Source organism: Sinohyriopsis cumingii, chromosome 16, assembly GCF_028554795.1.
Source record: "Sinohyriopsis cumingii isolate HCF-2022 chromosome 16, ASM2855479v2, whole genome shotgun sequence".
NCBI lineage: Eukaryota > Metazoa > Mollusca > Bivalvia > Unionida > Unionidae > Sinohyriopsis > Sinohyriopsis cumingii.
Window position 1 is genome coordinate 11,839,375 of NC_142976.1, and position 19,556 is coordinate 11,858,930.

General features: G+C 34.8%; 1 protein-coding gene across 1 annotated transcript in view; it reads right to left on the reverse strand.

The window, feature by feature from the left end:
• The window catches only part of LOC149779947 (pre-mRNA-splicing factor ATP-dependent RNA helicase PRP16-like), a 180,314-nt gene that overhangs the window by 84,365 nt on the left and 76,393 nt on the right, over window positions 1–19,556 (reverse strand). The window contains exons 17-19 of the mRNA XM_089936642.1: window positions 16,301–16,347; window positions 15,793–15,955; window positions 649–813 (exon numbers count right to left, since the gene is read on the reverse strand). Coding sequence (XP_089792768.1) covers window positions 649–813; window positions 15,793–15,955; window positions 16,301–16,347 — 375 coding nt within the window. The remainder of the gene's footprint in view (window positions 1–648; window positions 814–15,792; window positions 15,956–16,300; window positions 16,348–19,556) is intronic.

Sequence of the window (19,556 nt, forward strand, 5' to 3'; positions counted from 1 at the left end):
AATCGGAGATTAATACATTGACACACCTCAAAATTTGTGTAGGTGAATCTGTGTTATCAGACTGACTGTATTTTCATGTTTGATTTTTTCGAATTTTCTTATTTTTGGACAGATTATTTCCAGATTATCGATAAAAGTTTTAAAGTAATTTTACACTTTGGTCCCCAATTTTGATTTCTGGATCCCGAACGCGGATTTCTTGATTAACGGAGCAAAATAACTTTTACGAATTCCATTCCCATTGAATTATGTCTGGATAGTGAGGTTTCCGGAAAAACAGAGTCTGGATTAACAAGGCTCCACTGTCTATGTTTCCTTTAGTCTCAAGTTGATTCCATGGTAACTGAAAATACTGTGAATACCTATGTGAATTCTTTATGAGAACATATTTTCATTATTTGCAGAAAATGCCATTATTTTTGGTACATGTACTTCATGCATATGTTACTGAGGGTTTGGGGCAACTGATGCAAACTCCATAAAAACAGATACCCTCACAGCAAATAGTTCAATATGAGTGTTTGGGGCAATTGATGCAAACTCCATAAAAACAGATACCCTCACAGCAAATAGTTCAATATGAGTGCATGCTTAAGTTAAGAAGCTATGAAAGTATTGAGCATCACAATTTGTTGTTATCATATTTACCAAAGTCTCGGCACTGCAGCCCATTTCAAGGGAAACAATCAACATTTTGGATAGGGCTGGATCCAAGGGAAATTCCACCATTTTTCTTCCTAAAGGGGTCAGGGCTCCTGTGTTGTCAAAGGCTCCCAAGGTCCATAACTGGTACATAGAATTCAGAATGTTGTCCTGAAAAGGATTGACAATACTGTATGAAGTTTTCATAATTTTAACACAACCTAACTTGAATCTAAAGAATGCAATAAAAGCATTTATTTGTTGTTGTTGTTGTTGATGTTGCTGTTGTGGGGTTTAACACCATTTTTCAGCACACGATAGGCTATATATTGCAGCCAGTATTAATGGTGGAGGATGAACCCGGGAAAACCCCAGAAAGAACCAACGACCCACGAGAAGCTACTGGCAAGCTTTCTCACATACCCACATTTGCCGAATCCGAGACTCGAACCCACGCAGACAGTGGTGAGATGGCAGTAATCCATAACGGAGAGCACATCAGGCCACTTGGCCACTTGGGGCCCCCATTTACTTGTATAAATGTTTTAATCTACTATGTTATTATGTATCACACATTAATTTGGTAGGAATATTACCTCATATAAGTATAAACTACACTTATCAAAGAACTTATTGCTTAAAAGAAAGAAGGCATTTTATATAACAATTAGTTAATAACAAAGAAATTTCCAGTGCATGATGCAAAGCAGCTTTTTATATCTCAAAGACAAAGCAAAAAAGCAAGAAATCTGAAACAAAGCTACTTGTCTTTGCTCTTTCTGACAGTTTAAAGAAGATGGGCATTCAAGGGCCATTACTTTTCAAAATGATGACATGGAAGCCAGAATACCATCTCATTCAAGGGCCATAACTTTTTAAAATGATGACATGGAAGCTGGAATACCATCTCATTCAAGGGCCATAACTTTTTAAAACTATGACATGGAAGCTGGAATACCATCTCGTTCAAGGGCCATAACTTTTTAAAATGATGACATGGAAGCCGGAATACCATATCATTCAAGGGCCATAACTTTTTGAAACGATGACATGGAAGCTGGAATACCATCTCATTCAAGGGCCATAACTTTTTAAAATGATGACATGGAAGCTGGAATACCATCTCATTCAAGGGCCATAACTTTTTGAAACGATGACATGGAAGCTGGAATACCATCTCATTCAAGGGCCATAACTTTTTAAAATGATGACATGGAAGCTGGAATACCATCTCATTCAAGGGCCATAACTTTTTAAAATGATGACATGGAAGCTGGAATGCCATCTCATTCAAGGGCCATAACTTTTTAAAACGATGAAATGGAAGCCAGAATACCATCTCATTCAAGGTATCATAATTATAAAGGTTCATGATCTTTTGGCTGAGATTCAACATTCCCAAGAAAAGTTATGTGGTGCAAAGCAAATTTATGAGAATGGACAATCAGAGACCATAATATTTTTTAAAGAAAATATCTGAAATTAAAAGGAATTCTCTGTGAATGTCAAAAATCAAACATAGGGTTGTAGTAAATGTATCAGAATTTTGTGATATTTTGTATGCACTGGGAATTACTCATGAACAAATCAAAAAGGACTGAGAACATGTGAAATATGTCCACTACAAAAGAAACATAAAAAATATCATATCTAACAATGTCTTTTTATATAACCAAAATCATAAAATTGACCTTTTCACTGTATTTCTTAATGCTGATTTTTGACTTAATGCATAACTACTTCATATTTTTTAACTGTTTACAGATACAACAGAAAGAAAATCTTCGTTACGGATCACTGCCATCTCACCTCTGTCTGCGGCAGTTCGAGTCTAAGATTCAACCTTTGTGGGCATGTGAGAAAGATTGCCAGTAGCTTCTCGTGGGTCAGTGGTTCTTTCCGGGGTTTTCCAGGTTCTTCCTCCACCATTAATACTGGCCGCCATGTATAGCCTATCGTGCTGAAAAATGGCGTTAAACCCCACAACAACAACAACAACAACAGAAAGAAAAGAAAACCCCATATTAAGAAACATGGAGGAGTTTCTGATAGTTGCATCAAATCCATTATTGGCATCTTGTCAATATATATGACATACAAACTTTTGCACTGCCATATCAGCCAATGTGCTCACTGCTTTCAAATCAGTCCTAATAATAGCACTGCCATATCAGCCAATGTGCTCACTGCCTTCAAATCAGTCCTAATAATAGCACTGCCATATCAGCCAATGCGCTCACTGCCTTCAAATCAGTCCTAATAATAGCACTGCCATATCAGCCAATGTGCTCACTGCCTTCAGATCAGTCCTAATAATAGCACTGCCATATCAGCCAATGTGCTCACTGCCTTCAAATCAGTCCTAATAATAGCACTGCCATATCAGCCAATGTGCTCACTGCCTTCAAATCAGTCCTAATAATAGTACTGCCATATCAGTCAATGTACTCACTGCCTTCAAATCAGTCCTAATAATAGCACTGCCATATCAGCCAATGTGCTCACTGCCTTCAATTCAGTCCTAATAATAGCAGAATTTGGAACAAAAGGTTTCATGGAATATGTGAACAAAGACCAAACATAAAAAAATCACAAAATTTGCAAATATAAAGAGAATTTGTTATACTTCAGTGAGGTAATTACCTCTTCTGGCTGAAAAATTTCCAGGAATCCATGTCCATTTCATCATTTTAACTGCTGAGTACCAAAACCATCTTATAAATTTGAGAAATTCCAACATACCAAATTTGCTATTTTCTTGCATTTGAGTTAACATGTTCACAAGATACCTGTGAGTGCAGTACATAATTATTTGTCATGGTTTTTTGACCTACAACCTATCACTAACAGAAAATTAATGACCTTGTTGCTCACAATGTCAAAATATAACCACATGTAAAGTTTAATATATAAGAAACTCTGCTATAACATGATTTGTTATAACATGAATTCAGATGTAACATTTGTTATAACATGAACTCAGATATAACATGATTTGTTATAACATGAACTCAGATATAACATGATTTGTTATAACATGAATTCAGATATAACATGGTCATGATATGGCTCCTGGATGTTTAACCTCCACAAAAACTTCTCCAAATGATTTTAAATTAGTACGACGTTTTATTGCCACACAAATAAGGGTTATTTTTTGTTTATCTGGTGACATGTATTCTATTCTTGAAGAAATATGATTGTTTTGCTTTTACTGATTACATGTTACAAGTTTCTAATACTGAAGAACTGTCCATAAGATGTAACTGGAATTTGCTGTATGCCATTTTAAGAAAGATGTCAGAAGTTAAAAAAGGTGATAATTGTTAATCTAATTTGCAATGAATTATCAATAATAAAGTTTATAATTCTCCACTGTGTTTGTTTTCAATGCACTGTATACAAATGTTCAATCCTGGGCAAACTATTGACAAATTAATCTTGTTCAATCAACTATCATGCAAATCCATAGAATGACAGAATTATAATTGCAGCTAAATAAATTAACAGATAAAAAGCTGAAGAGACTAAGACTCTACTGACCAAAAGAAGTTTTCAGGAATTAAAGAGACTAAGACTCTACTGGCCAAATAGAGTTTTCAGGAAATGAAGAGACTAAGACTCTACTGGCCAAATAGAGTTTTCAGGAAATGAAGAGACTAAGACTCTACTTGTCAAAATGAGACTAAGACTCTACTGGTCAAAAGGAGTTTTTAGGAATTGAAGAAGACTAAGTCTCCACTGGCCAAAAGGAGTTTTCAGGAATTGAAGAGACTAAGACTCTACTGGTCAAAAAGAGTTTTCAGGAATTGAAGAGACTATGACTCTACTTGTCAAAAAGAGACTAAGACTCTACTGGTCAAAAGGAGTTTTTAGGAATTGAAGAAGACTAAGTCTCCACTGGCCAAAAAGAGACTAAGACTCTACTGGTCAAAAAGAGACTAAGACTACGGGCCAAAAAAAGACTAAGACTCTACTGGCCAAAAGAAGTTTTCAGGAATTGAAGAGACTAAGACTCTACTGGCCAAAAGAAGTTTTCAGGAATTGAAGAGACTAAGACTCTACTGGCCAAAAGGAGTTTTCAGGAATTGAAGAGACTAAGACTCTACTGGTCAAAAAGAATTTTCAGGAATTGAAGAGACTATGACTCTACTTGTCAAAAAGAGACTAAGACTCTACTGGTCAAAAGGAGTTTTCAGGAATTGAAGAAGACTAAGTCTCCACTGGCCAAAAAGAGACTAAGACTCTACTGGTCAAAAAGAGGCTAAGACTACGGGCCAAAAAAAGACTAAGACTCTACTGGCCAAAAGAAGTTTTCAGGAATTGAAGAGACTAAGACTCTAACAATATTGACCCTGAACTGAAAGTGCATTATGCTACAGCAGATCTGGATCTTTGTTGTTTTCAGTTTGACTTGACTTATATGCAAGTACATATGGTACACATGCTAACTGTCATTGTGGGAATTGGATAGAATTCTAATTGCAGCTAAATAAATTAACAGGTAAAAAGCTGAAGAGACTAAGACTACTGGCCAAAAGAAGTTTTCAGGAATTGAAGATGACTAAGACTCTACTTGCCAAATGGAGTTTTCAGGAATTGAAGAGACTAAGACTCTACTGGTCAAATAGAGTTTTCAGGAATTGAAGAAGGCTAAGACTCTGCTGGCCAAATAGAGTTTTCAGGAATTTAAGAGACTAAGACTCTACTGGTCAAATAGAGTTTTCAGGAATTGAAGAGACTAAGACTCTACTTGTCAAAATGAGACTAAGACTCTACTGGTCAAAAGGGGTTTTCAGGAACTGAAGAAGACTAAGTCTCTACTGGCCAAAAAGAGACTAAGACTCTACTGGCCAAAAGGAGTTTTCAGGAATTGAAGAAGACTAAGAATCTACTGTTCAAAAAGAGTTTTCAGGAATTGAAGAGACTAAGACTCTACTGGCCAAAAAGAGACTAAGACTCTACTGGCCAAAAAGAAACTAAGACTCTACTGGCCAAATAGAGTTTTCAGGAATTGAAGAGACTAAGACTCTACTGGCTGAATAGTTTTCAGGAATTGAAGAAGACTAATACTTTACTGGCCAAAAAGAGTTTTCAGGAATTGAAGAGACTAGGACTCTACTGGCCAAAAAGAAACTAAGACTCTACTGGCCAAATAGAGTTTTCAGGAATTGAAGAGACTGAAACTAATGGCCAAATAGAGTTTTCAGGAATTGAAGAAGACTAAGACTCTACTTGCCAAATGGAGTTTTCAGGAATTGAAGAGACTAAGACTCTACTGGTCAAATAGAGTTTTCAGGAATTGAAAAAGACAGACTCTACTGGCCAAAAGAGTTTTCAGGAATCAGAGAGACTAAGAGTCTACTGGCCAAAAAGAGACTATGACTCTACTGGCCAAAAAGAGACTATGATTCTACAGGACAAAAATGGACTAAGACTCCACTGGCCAAAAAAGAGTTTTCAGGAATTGAAGAAAAGAATATTTCTTCTTCTTAAGTGCTGAGAGCTGAAATCATTTCCAATATAGTTTAGTCTTCATTTTGGAAAAAAAAAATCACATAACTTGTGGTGAAAACCCCAGGTGAATATGACAACCAATTCAAGATGAGTAGTGATATCAAGGTTTTCAAAACACTGCTGTGGTAGTCATACTGGATGTCAGATCTTTTAGAACCAAGCAAACATTATATGAGGTTTTTTATGACAATCCCATAAACTAGATTTTCATAATGACCACCATAGTGGCCATATTGGAGGTCAGATTGGCAACCCATTAATTTGGACCAACTATATATCATAAAACGTCTTCTGGTGAAACTCCATGTCAATATGAATTTCTTTTAAAGAAGAGTAGTGATAACAATATTTTCAAGATGGCTACCATGGAGGCAATATATGAAGCCATATCAGCACCATTTCATTAAGGTCTAACTAGAAAACACAAGAAGTCTTTTGGGGAAAATAATCATTAATCTTGGGGTAAGTGAGAACAATGTTTTTAAGATGGACATACTGGTGGTCAGATTGGCACCAATTTTCATTTTGGTCCAACTAGGCATCATTGGAAGTCTTTGAGTGAAAATCCCATGTTGATATGACCATCCATTCAGGAGGAATAGCAAGAACATGCTTTTCAAGATGGCAATTGAAAGCCATCATGGTTGTCCCATTTAGGACCAGCTGGACATTTAGCAAAAAACCCATGTTGATGTGACATTACATGCATAGGGGCCACTAGGTGGCCAAGTGGTCTAAGGTGCTCACCTTTATAGATCATCCACATCTCACCTCACATGTATTCAAGTCTTGGCTTAGCCATCATGGATATGTGACAAAGCTCGCCAGTAGCTTCCATTGGGTCAGTGATTATTCCTGGTTCTTACTCCATGAAATATACTGGTTGCTGTGTATAGTCTATCATGTGCTGACAGCATAAGGATTACTAGATACCCCACAAAACTAATCCAAACCATCCATGTAGAAGGACAAGCTACAACAGGAAATTCCAAATGGCCACTAAAATGATGATATTATATATCTGACCATTTCAGTTTAGGACCAACTTGTCCTTGGGATGAATGTCTGCATACAAAGTTTCCAAGTATTCCTCCAAGAAGTGTAGAAATAGTCATAAACTTGTGGATTCTCTTTAAAAAAAGTAGTCATGCAATCACCATGTTTTATGTATTTCTAACTTAACATGTATCATTCAAGTGAGTAACTGCATCACTGTGCACCCTAATTTTGTACAGTCTACATGCTACAGTTTATTCAGTTCACTGACTTGTTTAGATATTGCATGGTTATGTAATATGATGGCACCATGGACCCCAACCATTGTGTTATATAGCAAGATTTCCCTGTACAAGTAATATTTTATTTGGAGTTATTTAAGTACCATTCAAGGTATTCTAAATACATATCCATAAAATCAGTTAAATGATAACAAAGTCCCATTAAGTGACTAATGGCCTACTGGATTATATGGAAAAAATCTATTCATATATGTTTGTTTTATCATGTTACAAGCCAATACAGCTAAAAACTTAATATCAATGTCAAAGTGCTGACCATCAACTTGTTCACTGGAATACAGCTAAATACAAAGTTGGGTCAGAATTTATGCATGCAAGTCAACATATTCACAAGCTCAAAGAAGTAAAAATTATAAGCAATGAACTCTGACAGGATTCCAAGGTCAATTACATCTGGTTTTCAAAACTTACTCACAAAAGTGCGGATCTGTTGGTAGTCAGGTCTGTACCATCTTCATTTAAAACCAATTAAATACTGCAGTAAGTGTTTCAGCTAATGTCAATGTGATGCAAGCTGACTAGTGATAACAAGGATTTAGAGAATTTCAGGATGACTATCAAGAGTCATTTTGGAGGTTCTATTATGCAGATGTTGTGCAGAAGTAGCTTTCAAAAAGTAAAAATATGGAGGCATTCACTTGGAGAAATATCTGGTACAAAGGTCTCATCAGGACCATTTTAGAACCAACTAGATATCATAAGAAAAGTCTTGTAGTGAATTGCCATGTTAATATTGCTATCTGTTCTGACTTTCAAGATGGCTACCAAGGTGGCCATACTGGATGTCTGATTGGCACCATTCTTATTTAGGACCAACTACACTGTGTAAGAAGTCTTTTAGCAAAACCTCCATGTCACTATGACTATCCATTCAGCAGAATTAGCTAAACAAGGTTTTTAAATTGGCCTCCAAGACCATCATGTTGGAAGTCTGTTCAGCACCATTTTAATATAGCACTAACCTATCATAATGTGCCTCCTTATAAAATTATTTCAGATATAATGCAGTAAAACTATGGACTCCAACATCATACCAATGTAGAACACAAGCGTTAAAAGAAAACACTGAAAGTTAGTATTTTATATTTATTTTCTTTGCAAAAAAACATATTTTTTTAAACAATTCCTGCAATACCATGGTTTCTGTATTATACAGTCAGCGGTAATGGATCCCTACCAGTGTGTTATAACAAGTGAGAGCAGTATGTCATATAAAGCCTTTTAATGAACACTCCATGTCATAGCAAACTTTTAATGATGGTTACCATGGTGGCCATATTGGAGTTCCAATTGGCATAATGTTTATTTAGGAACAATTAACATCAGAAGAAGTACTTCTGGTGAAAACCCCAAGTAACTATAACTACCCACTCAAAACAACAATATTTTCAAGATGGCCAGCAAGTGCGCCATATTGGATGGCAAGTTTTTTGTTTGATACAAACTAGATATTAAAAAAACTGCAAGACTTTTAAGATATGGAACTATGCCAGCCTTACTGTATGTCAGATCAATCTCATTTTCATTTAGAACCAACAAAACAAGATAAGAAGTCTTTTGTTGAAAACCCAATGTACATATGGCCATCGATTCTGGAGAAGCATGTGTGAGTGTGTGTAATTTGGATTTTTAACGTAGCTTTAACAATTTTTCAGTCATATCACTATGATGTCTGCAGTGTGGCAGTTTATGGTGATATCTAGCACTGGGGCATCATGCCACAGACATGCAGCATGATGTCCCACCCAGTCACATTATCCTGAAACCAGGTCTAACAGTCCAAACACTAACCTCTTAATGCTGAGCTCCAAGTGAGGCAGCTGTTAGTACCATTTTATAAGTCTTTTGTATGACTTGGCCAGGGATTGAACACACGACCTCCCGCATTTGAGGCAGACACTCCAACCACTAGGCCACAATTTAGGAGAAGCAGCAATAACAAAATTTGGTGGCAATATCAGATTGACACCAATAGCAATTAGTACCAATAGATATCTTAAGTCTTTTGTTGAAAATGCATGCAGGTACTAACTTCCATTCAGCAGTGATAAGATTTTCAAGATGGACAGCATGGTAGCTGTATGGATGTCTGAGTGGCACCATTTTTATTGAAGAGCACATAGACATCAAAAAAAATGTTTTAGAAAAACCCCAATTCAGAAGGAGTTGGCTGTCATGATGACCCTATTATATGTCTGACTTTCATTTAGAACCAACTAGATCTTGGGATTCATAAAGTTTTGCTGCAATACTCCATGTAGTTTAAAACAAGCGGTAATACAAAAAATGTCGAATGGATGCTGGATGACAGCTAAAGCATAAGTTCTTATGACCAGTGAGCTAAAAATTAATAAGAGAGCAAACTCTTGATTTACAACCTGCCATAAACTGGCCATGCAGATGCAGAAAACTAATCTGATATCAATAAATGTATTATACTGAAAATATTAACTAACATACTCTTTTCTTTCTATATCTGATATCAATAAATGTATGATACTGAAAATATTAACCAACATACTCTTTTCTTTCTATATCTGATAAGGAGTCTATAATCATTGAGAGTGATAACAAACAAAGCCAATCAGTTGAAAGATTAATTCATTAATTTGGTTAGATCTCCTTCATTACTGAATTTATAGATGTAACATATCTCATGTTAAATGCAAAATCAGATCAGAAATATGGCTTCCAGAGTGGTAACATGCTCAGTCAACCAGATGCAAGATTATCTCATTATTATGCATGTATCTCACCCATTACTGAATCTATTCAATATCTTGATGATATAAAACCATATTGCAACTTTGACAAAAATCAGACCAGAAGTATGGTTTCCCAACAGGTAACAAAACTGTTTCAAGACCACCTCATACTATGCATGGATCTCAGTAATTATCGATATTGTTTAAGATCTTAATGATATAAGTATCTATTCCAGGTCTGATACAAATTGGACGAGAAACACAGCCTACAGAATGGTAACAAGTTTAACCAATCAGGTTGTTGTTGTTGCCACTCAGGGGCCCCTAACCAATCAGGCACAAGATCACCTCTCTGATATGAATTGATCATCTGAGATTTTGATGATATAAACAGATATTCCAAGTTTAATTGAAATTGGATCCAAAATATAGACTTCAATGAGGTAACAAGCAACTGATGATGGACAGATGTATGACAGACATATGCTCATACCATAAGCTCCATAGGCTTGATGGCCAAATGAACTAAAAATGTGCGACTAGTTGTGCTGAGATTGTGTTGCAAGGAAGAATGGACAGATTGACAGATAGGCATGAGGAAAAAAGTATCCATGTATTACATATTTTTAACTAATAATAATTACTACTTATTTGTCTAGTTAAAATAATTTAAACTAAAAGTATAACTCATTGTTTTACAAATTATTTCAATCATTTAGTTTTTAAAATGTGATGAATGTTTTTTTATTTTAGAATGATTTTATTAAAGTAATATAACAGTAATACAAACATATCTATTACCATAGCAATAGTGCATTATGCCAATATTTATGATCTTTTTCTGCTACCTGTGTGCACTGAGAAATAATTATAATGTAAGAAAACAGTTAAGTAACACCAAACTCAGTATAAAAATGCTGGAAGAATTTGTTTAAATCCAATATAAAGGCTGTGGAGACCAGAGTAAGAAGTACAGGCACTCAGGGGACATAACTTCTATAAACATTCTTATGGAATGCTGGAAACTAAAACCTGGTCAAGGTCTCATCAATATAAAGATGCATGAAATCCAACAAAGTTTAGTAAAGCTATGGTTTGGAAACCAGAGTAAGAAGGACGGGCACTCAAGGGCCATAACTCCTACAAACAATGATGTGGTATGTGAAATCCGAACATAGCTTTGAAAAGTTACTGCTGCAGAAAAAGGCCAGAAGAACAACCAATCAAGGGCCATAACTTCTATAATGATATCATGAAATACTGGAAATTGAATTCATTCAAGGTCTCATCAATCAGAATGTGATTGATGCCAAATCTGATTGAAATCTAAAATATTTTAAGGAAGTTATCTTGTGGAAACCAAAAAAGTCATTTAGACAAGCAATCAGGAAGCCATAATTCCTAAAAAATTATGTTGTGAAATGCTGAAAACTTAACAAATTATGGACTCCTTAATAAAAGCTGTCTGCATAATATGTCTGAAATCCTTTAATGCTTAGTGGAGTTATGCTGCTGAAATCAATGAAAGGGCAATAAATAATCTGGGAGCAAGAACTGCTATAAAATACAACTTCATAAAAGCACATGCAAGATTATTAATATTCATGCAAAACTTCTTTATAATATGTTGAATGGTCCTACAGCAATGCCAGTTAGACACAAACTGCATAAGATACAAAGATAATTATAAAGGGCCATTGAATTCTAGAATGGAAGTGACAAGGCAAAATCCATAAATGGCATGTCTAGGTCTAGGAGACAAGTGACAATTGCATCAGAATATGTTACTGTGCTACATTAGTTATAGGATCTGCTTTAGGACAGATTCAAAACTGATGGAAGAGCAATTAACTTCAAAATCTAACAAAAGATAAAACATTTACAAGGAACATCCACATGTAATAGGCAATTCACTTATCAAATGACTTACAATCATTGTATAGGGGATAGCTAAGGTGGTTACAAGAAGTATGAATAGATGAACAGACAAATGGACAGACAGATAAGCAGTCGACAGATGGATGAGGTAATTACTATATGGCTTCTGCGTTTCAGTGAAAAGTGTCAACAACTGCCAAAATCACAATAGCTATATAAAATGTATGGCTCTTACTAACCCAAAACATCAACCTGACATCTACCAAGTGGCAGAAAATTTTAATCTCAACTGTAAAAAAGTCACAATACACAACACAGAGGAAAACCTGAACAAGAATCAAGCTAGAATCACAAAATTTTCAGATTTGCAGGACCAGTGCCCCACTTTTTGTCTGCACAATTTCAGAACACTCCAAGTTTCTTATCTAAAGAAGCCCTGACATATGGGAATCTCCTTGCAAGCTTACATACATTGCTAATGGAATATCACAGCTAATGTTTAAAGGTTAAACAAGGAGTTTTCTGTTTAAACTTATTTTTTGAATCTTCAGAACCTGACAACCCCCAAGTTCATTCTTAGTATGCCATTGCTCATAAATAATTATGTTTAAAAGTATGACCTTCATAAAAGTTGGTGTCAGTATTACCTCCCCGTGTGAAGCATCATTAGAACAAAGAACTCGCTAACAGACATTACAGTGTGGGGAATATGCAATAGAATGTGAAATCTTGTGTAAATTTGAGAAATTCAAATGACTAATGCCATATTTATGGTCTATATGGTCATAGAGAAAAAGGAAAACAAATGATTACAATTATTAGGAAGAACTATGAAGATAGTGTGCATTCAAATAAAGCATGACCTTTGCTATCTTCTAACTTTTATATTATATAAACCACACTGAAAGAACAAATACTCGTGATTCTTAACTGTACTCTTCCAAAATAAACTGGAGTTCTTTGAACTGGGACATGTGCAATCCAGCCCCCCCCCCTTCCAAAATGTTTCACATTTCAAATTTGCTAATATTCTTTCTCCATCATAAATAAGATGATATGTGTTTGTGATTATAATATCAGTACCCTTTGAAATGGATGACTTATTTTTAAATAATGTTCTTCCTCTCTCTCATTTGTTTACTGTCTCATTTTCCTTGAGAAATTTTAAATGATATATCTAATTATTTTCTTCATCGTTTGTAATGATTTGTGACCGCTCTGGTGGCCTAGTGGTTAAAGCTATGTTAAAAAATCCAAATCAAACATATACAATGATTTGTGATGATCTGGTCACTAGCAATATGCATGAAACAAAATAAGAATAAACAGTAAGGCCGATAAGCAAATAGGAAATCTTTTAATAATACATTTTGGTTTGAAAAGTATATTGGTAGATCCATATTTTCTGTGTCTTTCTTAATTACAAAATTATCAGAAGAAGGACATACAGATTAAAGCATTGCTTTAAAATGTGACTTGACTGCTAGGTTAAAGAGATATCACAGAAATGGATCTTAGCAATTCTGAACAAAATCCATCAAGAAGTTAAGGAAAAAGATTCAAATAAAAAACATTCAGGAAAATTTTAATGCAAATATTCTGTGCCTGTGACCTTGTTTTTCAAGTTCAAAGAGGTAAGAGCATTAATTTATCTTTTCTTTATAAGAATTCGTCCTAAATAAGAAGGAAATCCATCCAGCAACATAGGAAATGTAAGAATTCATCCTAAATAAGAAGGAAATCCATCCAGGGACATAGGAAATGTAAGAATTCATCCTAAATAAGAAGGAAATCCATCCAGGGACATAGGAAATGTAAGAATTCATCCTAAATAAGAAGGAAATCCATCCAGGGACATAGGAAATGTAAGAATTCATCCTAAATAAGAAGGAAATCCATCCAGCAACATAGGAAATGTAAGAATTCATCCTAAATAAGAAGGAAATCCATCCAGCGACTAAGGAAATATAAGCAAATTAAGATGAAAAAAAGAAAACAACAACACACATTTTCTTTGACTGTAGCCTTGAATTCAAGGTCAAAAGTGTCCAGCATGCATGTCACCAAACAAACTGTCTTAGCTTCATATTAACTCGCCCATTTATGGAGAAATTCCATCAATGGGTTTAGGAAATATAAGTAAATAAAAATACCTAAACCAAAACCCTAATGCATATTATCTATTATTGGCACCTTGACCTATGTAAAAGGGGTGAGTGAGCATTTCATAGAATGAATTGTCTTAGCTTCATATTGATTCATGCCAAGTATAATGAAAATCTATTAAGGAAATGAATGCAAATGAAAACCTTATTAACTGTTTATTTTGCAGTTAGCACCATCACCAGAAAATATCATCTTAAGTATTGCTTTCTACTAACTCTGGATCCAAAAAAAAAAGAAAAACAGCCCATTTCAGGTTTTTTATTACAATTTGCGACTATACTGCAAAAAATCCACCATGTGAAATTGAAATGATCAAGCAATCAATACACTTTCTATATTAGCTGACATGCTTGTTCTATAACAACATCACACAAAGTGGCAAAAAAGTCTATGTCAAGGGAGGTAACACAGTCAATAATTTTGGACAATCTCTTTCTTAATTTTAACAGTAAATTTCAGGAATTCAGTTGGAATAAATTTTACCAGAGAGAGGAATTTTAATTTACACAGAATGTTCCACAAAAAGCATAACAGTTTGCATTTTGAAGATTTTCTCCATAACTGACTATTCAGATTTTAATTTCTATAAATATTATTTCATGTGATCTGGACTCCAATGAATCAACAGATCATCAAAACTCTGGAGTCTGGAGGCTTAATACATGTTGACATAGACGGCTTCACTTATGGACACAGAGATCCTTGAAAATGAAACAGCATAAATCACTTTAGTATCTTTGGAGCTTGATCAAGCTGGGTAAATATACGAAACAGTATAAATCACTTTAGTGTCTTTGGAATTTGATCAAACTGAGTAAATACAGGGAGAGAACTCTGTGTATTAATACTTTATAAACTGTTGAAAAGTACCTGTATGTAACATCATTTGCTTCAACTGTAAGCAATATTTTTGGAGATATTTGTAGTAAACATAGATAAGTAACTCTAGTTAGTAGAGCTGGAAGCAACCACAAATATCTGCATTTTTTATATTTGTCCCCTACTCCACCCCCATCACAAAAAATGACTGCATCCAGGAGCCAAAACTCATTATCATCTATAGTAAAACATCATCTCAGATATGATCATAACTGCTCAACTGGTGTAGACTGAGTTCAGGTTACATGAGGAGTCAATGCCACTCACTGACATTTGACCATCACCACCACCTAATCCCACTGGCATTCATCCTGGATTCGATTTGGTTTGAAGTCTTGTAGCAAAGCAACATAGCTGTAATATAGTGCACAGACAATATGATTAAAGTTCCTTGCCCAAAGATATGCCACAGTAGCAGATATCTGATGGTAGGATTTGAACCCATTCCTTTTAGGTCATCAGTCTGGAACACTAACCATTTAGTCACAACAGCCCTTTGAAATCTTTACCAACTCATTCTGTGATCATGCTCCCTCTATCAGTGTATATGGAGTTTTGGTTACAAGGAAAATAGTGACAGACAAAACTGACAGAAAACTGGTCAGATTAATGGTCACAGTGGCACAAAGACAGACATGAACAAAGTTCAGATGTAAAAAGTGCTGCAGTAAATTGCTTCCAAATATATGATATTTGTCATTTTTTACCTGAGGAGGTGGGTCCATGAAATGGAACTGAAGCAGGTCCTGAACTCCCAGAGATTTTAGCAGTAACACCACATTTGCCAGATTGGTTCTCTGTATTTCTGGAACAGTGGCCACCAACAGCTCGTCCTTGTACTGCCTGTTGGTGTACAGTCTGTAGCAGTGCCTGTTGTCAGGGAAAGTGAAAATTTTATATATATATATATATAAGAATGTTTACAAGGATATGTTTATTTTCTGGTGTAGTTTATACTGAATGTTTACATGAATATGTTAGTTTGCTGGTACAATTCAGACTGTAAATTTTTAGTATGTACTACCTCAAGGATTTTGGTGTTAGAATGAAAATGTTTAAATTAAAATAATATGTCAAACAAGCCATGGATCTGTAACCAGTAACTGACAGAGTCTAGTGTACCACCTGCTTACCACAAATGTAATACAGTAGATATGAACCCGTTTTCTTGATGCAACTAAAACTGAAACAATAAAATTCTTCAGACTGTCTTACCCTGGTCCAGTTCTTCCTGCTCTGCCAGATCTCTGGTTGGCATTAGCCTGAAGCAGAAAAAAGGTTTCACTAACATACAGTTTACATTTACTGAGGTGAAAGGTGCATACAATAAGCATCACACAGGTCAGACATGGACTGGGTTTCATTCAAATAATTTCTATTCTCATACTTGTGGGTCCAAAATTACATTTTTCTCAAGCTTCTTAGATGATCTTCAATTCTGAGATCTCTGCCAAACAAGGGTGTGGCAAAGAATTTTGGAGATTACTCAACTAGCTGACATGTAACTAAAAGCCAAATCCAGGAACAGTTGGCAGAGAAATCTGGACTAGTAGAATGCTTTTATGTCAAAATTTCATAAAATCCTACTGACTGGCTATGAAAACAAAAGTTGTTTGAAGCTTTCTCAACTTGTTCTATTATCTGCCATATTTGTCTGAAGACCAAGTGATCTTACAGTATGGTCCCAATACTGATATGTGTTGTCATCTGTTAACATTTGCTATTGTCAACTTCTTCAAAAAAACACTGGAATAGTTTAAATCAAACTTGGCAGACAGCATTCTGGCATAAAGACCTTTCATATGTGTACAAATGATACCAACCTGCCATTAGATATGGCCAGAGTCAATAAAAATAGAAAAACCTTGAAACAACGTCTCAAACACTGATAAAGAGAATTTGACCAACGGGCACAATAAAATAGTGGTTCTAATCAATCCCCAATTTTTCACCTTTTCTAAAGAGGTATTCTACCTGATATTTGTTTTCATTATAATTTGTAATTAAAAAAATACATGGTCTCATCGTGATGAATTTTTTCAAACTGTCAAAAATACTGGGTTAATTGGGTATTATTGGATGTTTGAAATACATGTAGTGGGTTATGAAGTACAACCAAAACAAACAGAATAAAAACAAGTGATATTCATGTCTTAATGTTAAACTACATGATATCATAATCTAAGGGAAATTAACTAATAATTTGAAGGCTTAAGCCCAGTCCAAGTGTAAACTGCACAGAATCAGATCTGCCCTTGCATAATGTGATGTCAGCATCTACGACACCTGAACATCTAGCAACGATTTGGAAATTCTTTGACAGACTCACTGATGCATGTTTGACAATTAATTTATCTATAAGTGAGTTCGCCGTGCAAGTGTAACTTTTACAGGACATATTATGGGACATGGACTAGTTAACGTCAAGGCTATCTCTGAATTTCCCGTGCCTGTTAATAAAAAGCAACTGATGCGATTTTTAGGTATGGCCAGATAATATCAAAACTTTTGTTCCAATTTTTCTATAATTGCTGAACCCCTGACAAATTTATTGAGTAAGAAGAACAAGTTTCTTTGGACTGAAAATGTCAGGAGGCTTTTGACAAATTGAAAGCCATACTTAAAAGTGCGCCAGTTCTTACAGCTCCAAATTTCAGCCAATCATTTAAATTGTCTGTTGATACAAGTGATGTTGGGGTTGAGCAGTTTTGATTCAAGAAGATGAAAATGGTATTGATCATCCACTGTGCTATTTTTCTAAGAAATTAAATAAGCACCAAAGAAATTATTCAAGAATCGGAAAGGAATGTTTGGCTTTGATATTGGAATTACAACATTTTTAAGTTTACCTTAGCTCAGCTCCTTCTTTGATTATTGTGTTTAGTAACCACAACCCCCTTACTTTCATCGGCAAGATGAAAAATAAAAATCAAAGATTACAAAGGTGGAGTTTGTTGTTACAGGAATATAATCTTGACATCAGATACATTAAGGGAAAAGAAAATTTAATAGCAGACACACTTCCCCTATGTATAACAATGTATTATTTCATGTACACTGTGTGTAATTTATATGAATTCTTTTTAACCTCATGTATAATTATTCTATGGCAAAAAAAAAGCTTTATCATATAAATCTTTTCTTTTCTTTATGGGGGGAAGTGTTACGTATATTTGATTTAGTTTATACCTGATTTAAATGTTTACAAGTTTAAATTTTTATATATTTTTAAATTTCATTATATGTCAAAATAATGTAGTTCTGTTTACTAGAAACTCGATACTTTTCCAGAAAATAGTTTGACTTGACTATTCATTTTAGTAAACACATAAGGCTGACCTGGTTCCAGACCTTAATTTGAAATTAGTAACAGCCACCTGAACAAGTTATTTTTAATTTACTTTTATTGTGGGAATAATGAATGAGATTGAGGCTGTATTGAATATGTGACCCTAGGCTTGTAAATAGTTTTTTAGTGAAGTAAACAACTTTTATTCTAGGAGTAAAATGAGTGGTTCTTATCAAGGTCATACAGGGGCTACATGATTTTTCATATGTAAACATGATCACATGACCCTTATCTGAGCATCTGCTTTACACATTATACAAGTTTTAAACCACTGCTTAGAGAGAGAACTCACAGTCTGGGTTTAAAAATGCTTGATGTCAAGTCATTTCCTTCTGTTGTAGCCAGTTTTCGCATTATATGTTAATTTTTCTTCAGATTCTAAAAGATTAATTTGTTTCTCTGGAAATATTTTTGTGCTCATATATAATTCTTGAACAAAAACATTTCTTACAAGTTTTATTTGGCTTTCAAACACTGGATTACTTCTTGTGTTTCTACAAGGAACTGTAGACAACCACACTATACAGGATACAGCATATGTCATTGCCTTCCTTCTTGGATTCTTTGTCGGGACTCAAACTTGAAATCATTAGAACATTTCAATATTAGGACTTCTAAAATTTTATTTGTGGATTATTCTTAGATTATTTTTGAATTTGATTCTTAAAACGTAAGTTCTTTTTTTAATATTTTTACAGTATTTTTCCAGGAAAATAAATAATTTGTTAAATTTTTCAAAGCTTGCTGTTTTCAATCTTGTGTTACTGTTTATTCAAGCCTAAACACTTAACGTAAGAGTGTCAGGACTGGTTGGACTGGTGTCGGGATGTGACTGGGTGGGACATCATGTCAACAACATGATGCCTCAGTGCTAGACATTGCTATGAACTGCCACAGTGCAGACACTGTGATCTTATGAGTCTATGCTGAGTGCTTACAAAAGAAACTTTATGAGCTAAGGAATACTCGTCAGCAGTATGAGCAACATTTTCCAAGTTTTCAACCTTATGCTCATCAGGATAAGTCTAAACGTCACTATGGACACAATTCTTGAACACTTCAAGTAATATGAATTGTCTGAGATTTTCATAATCTTGGTCAACTTTCTTGGCTAAGCACAAC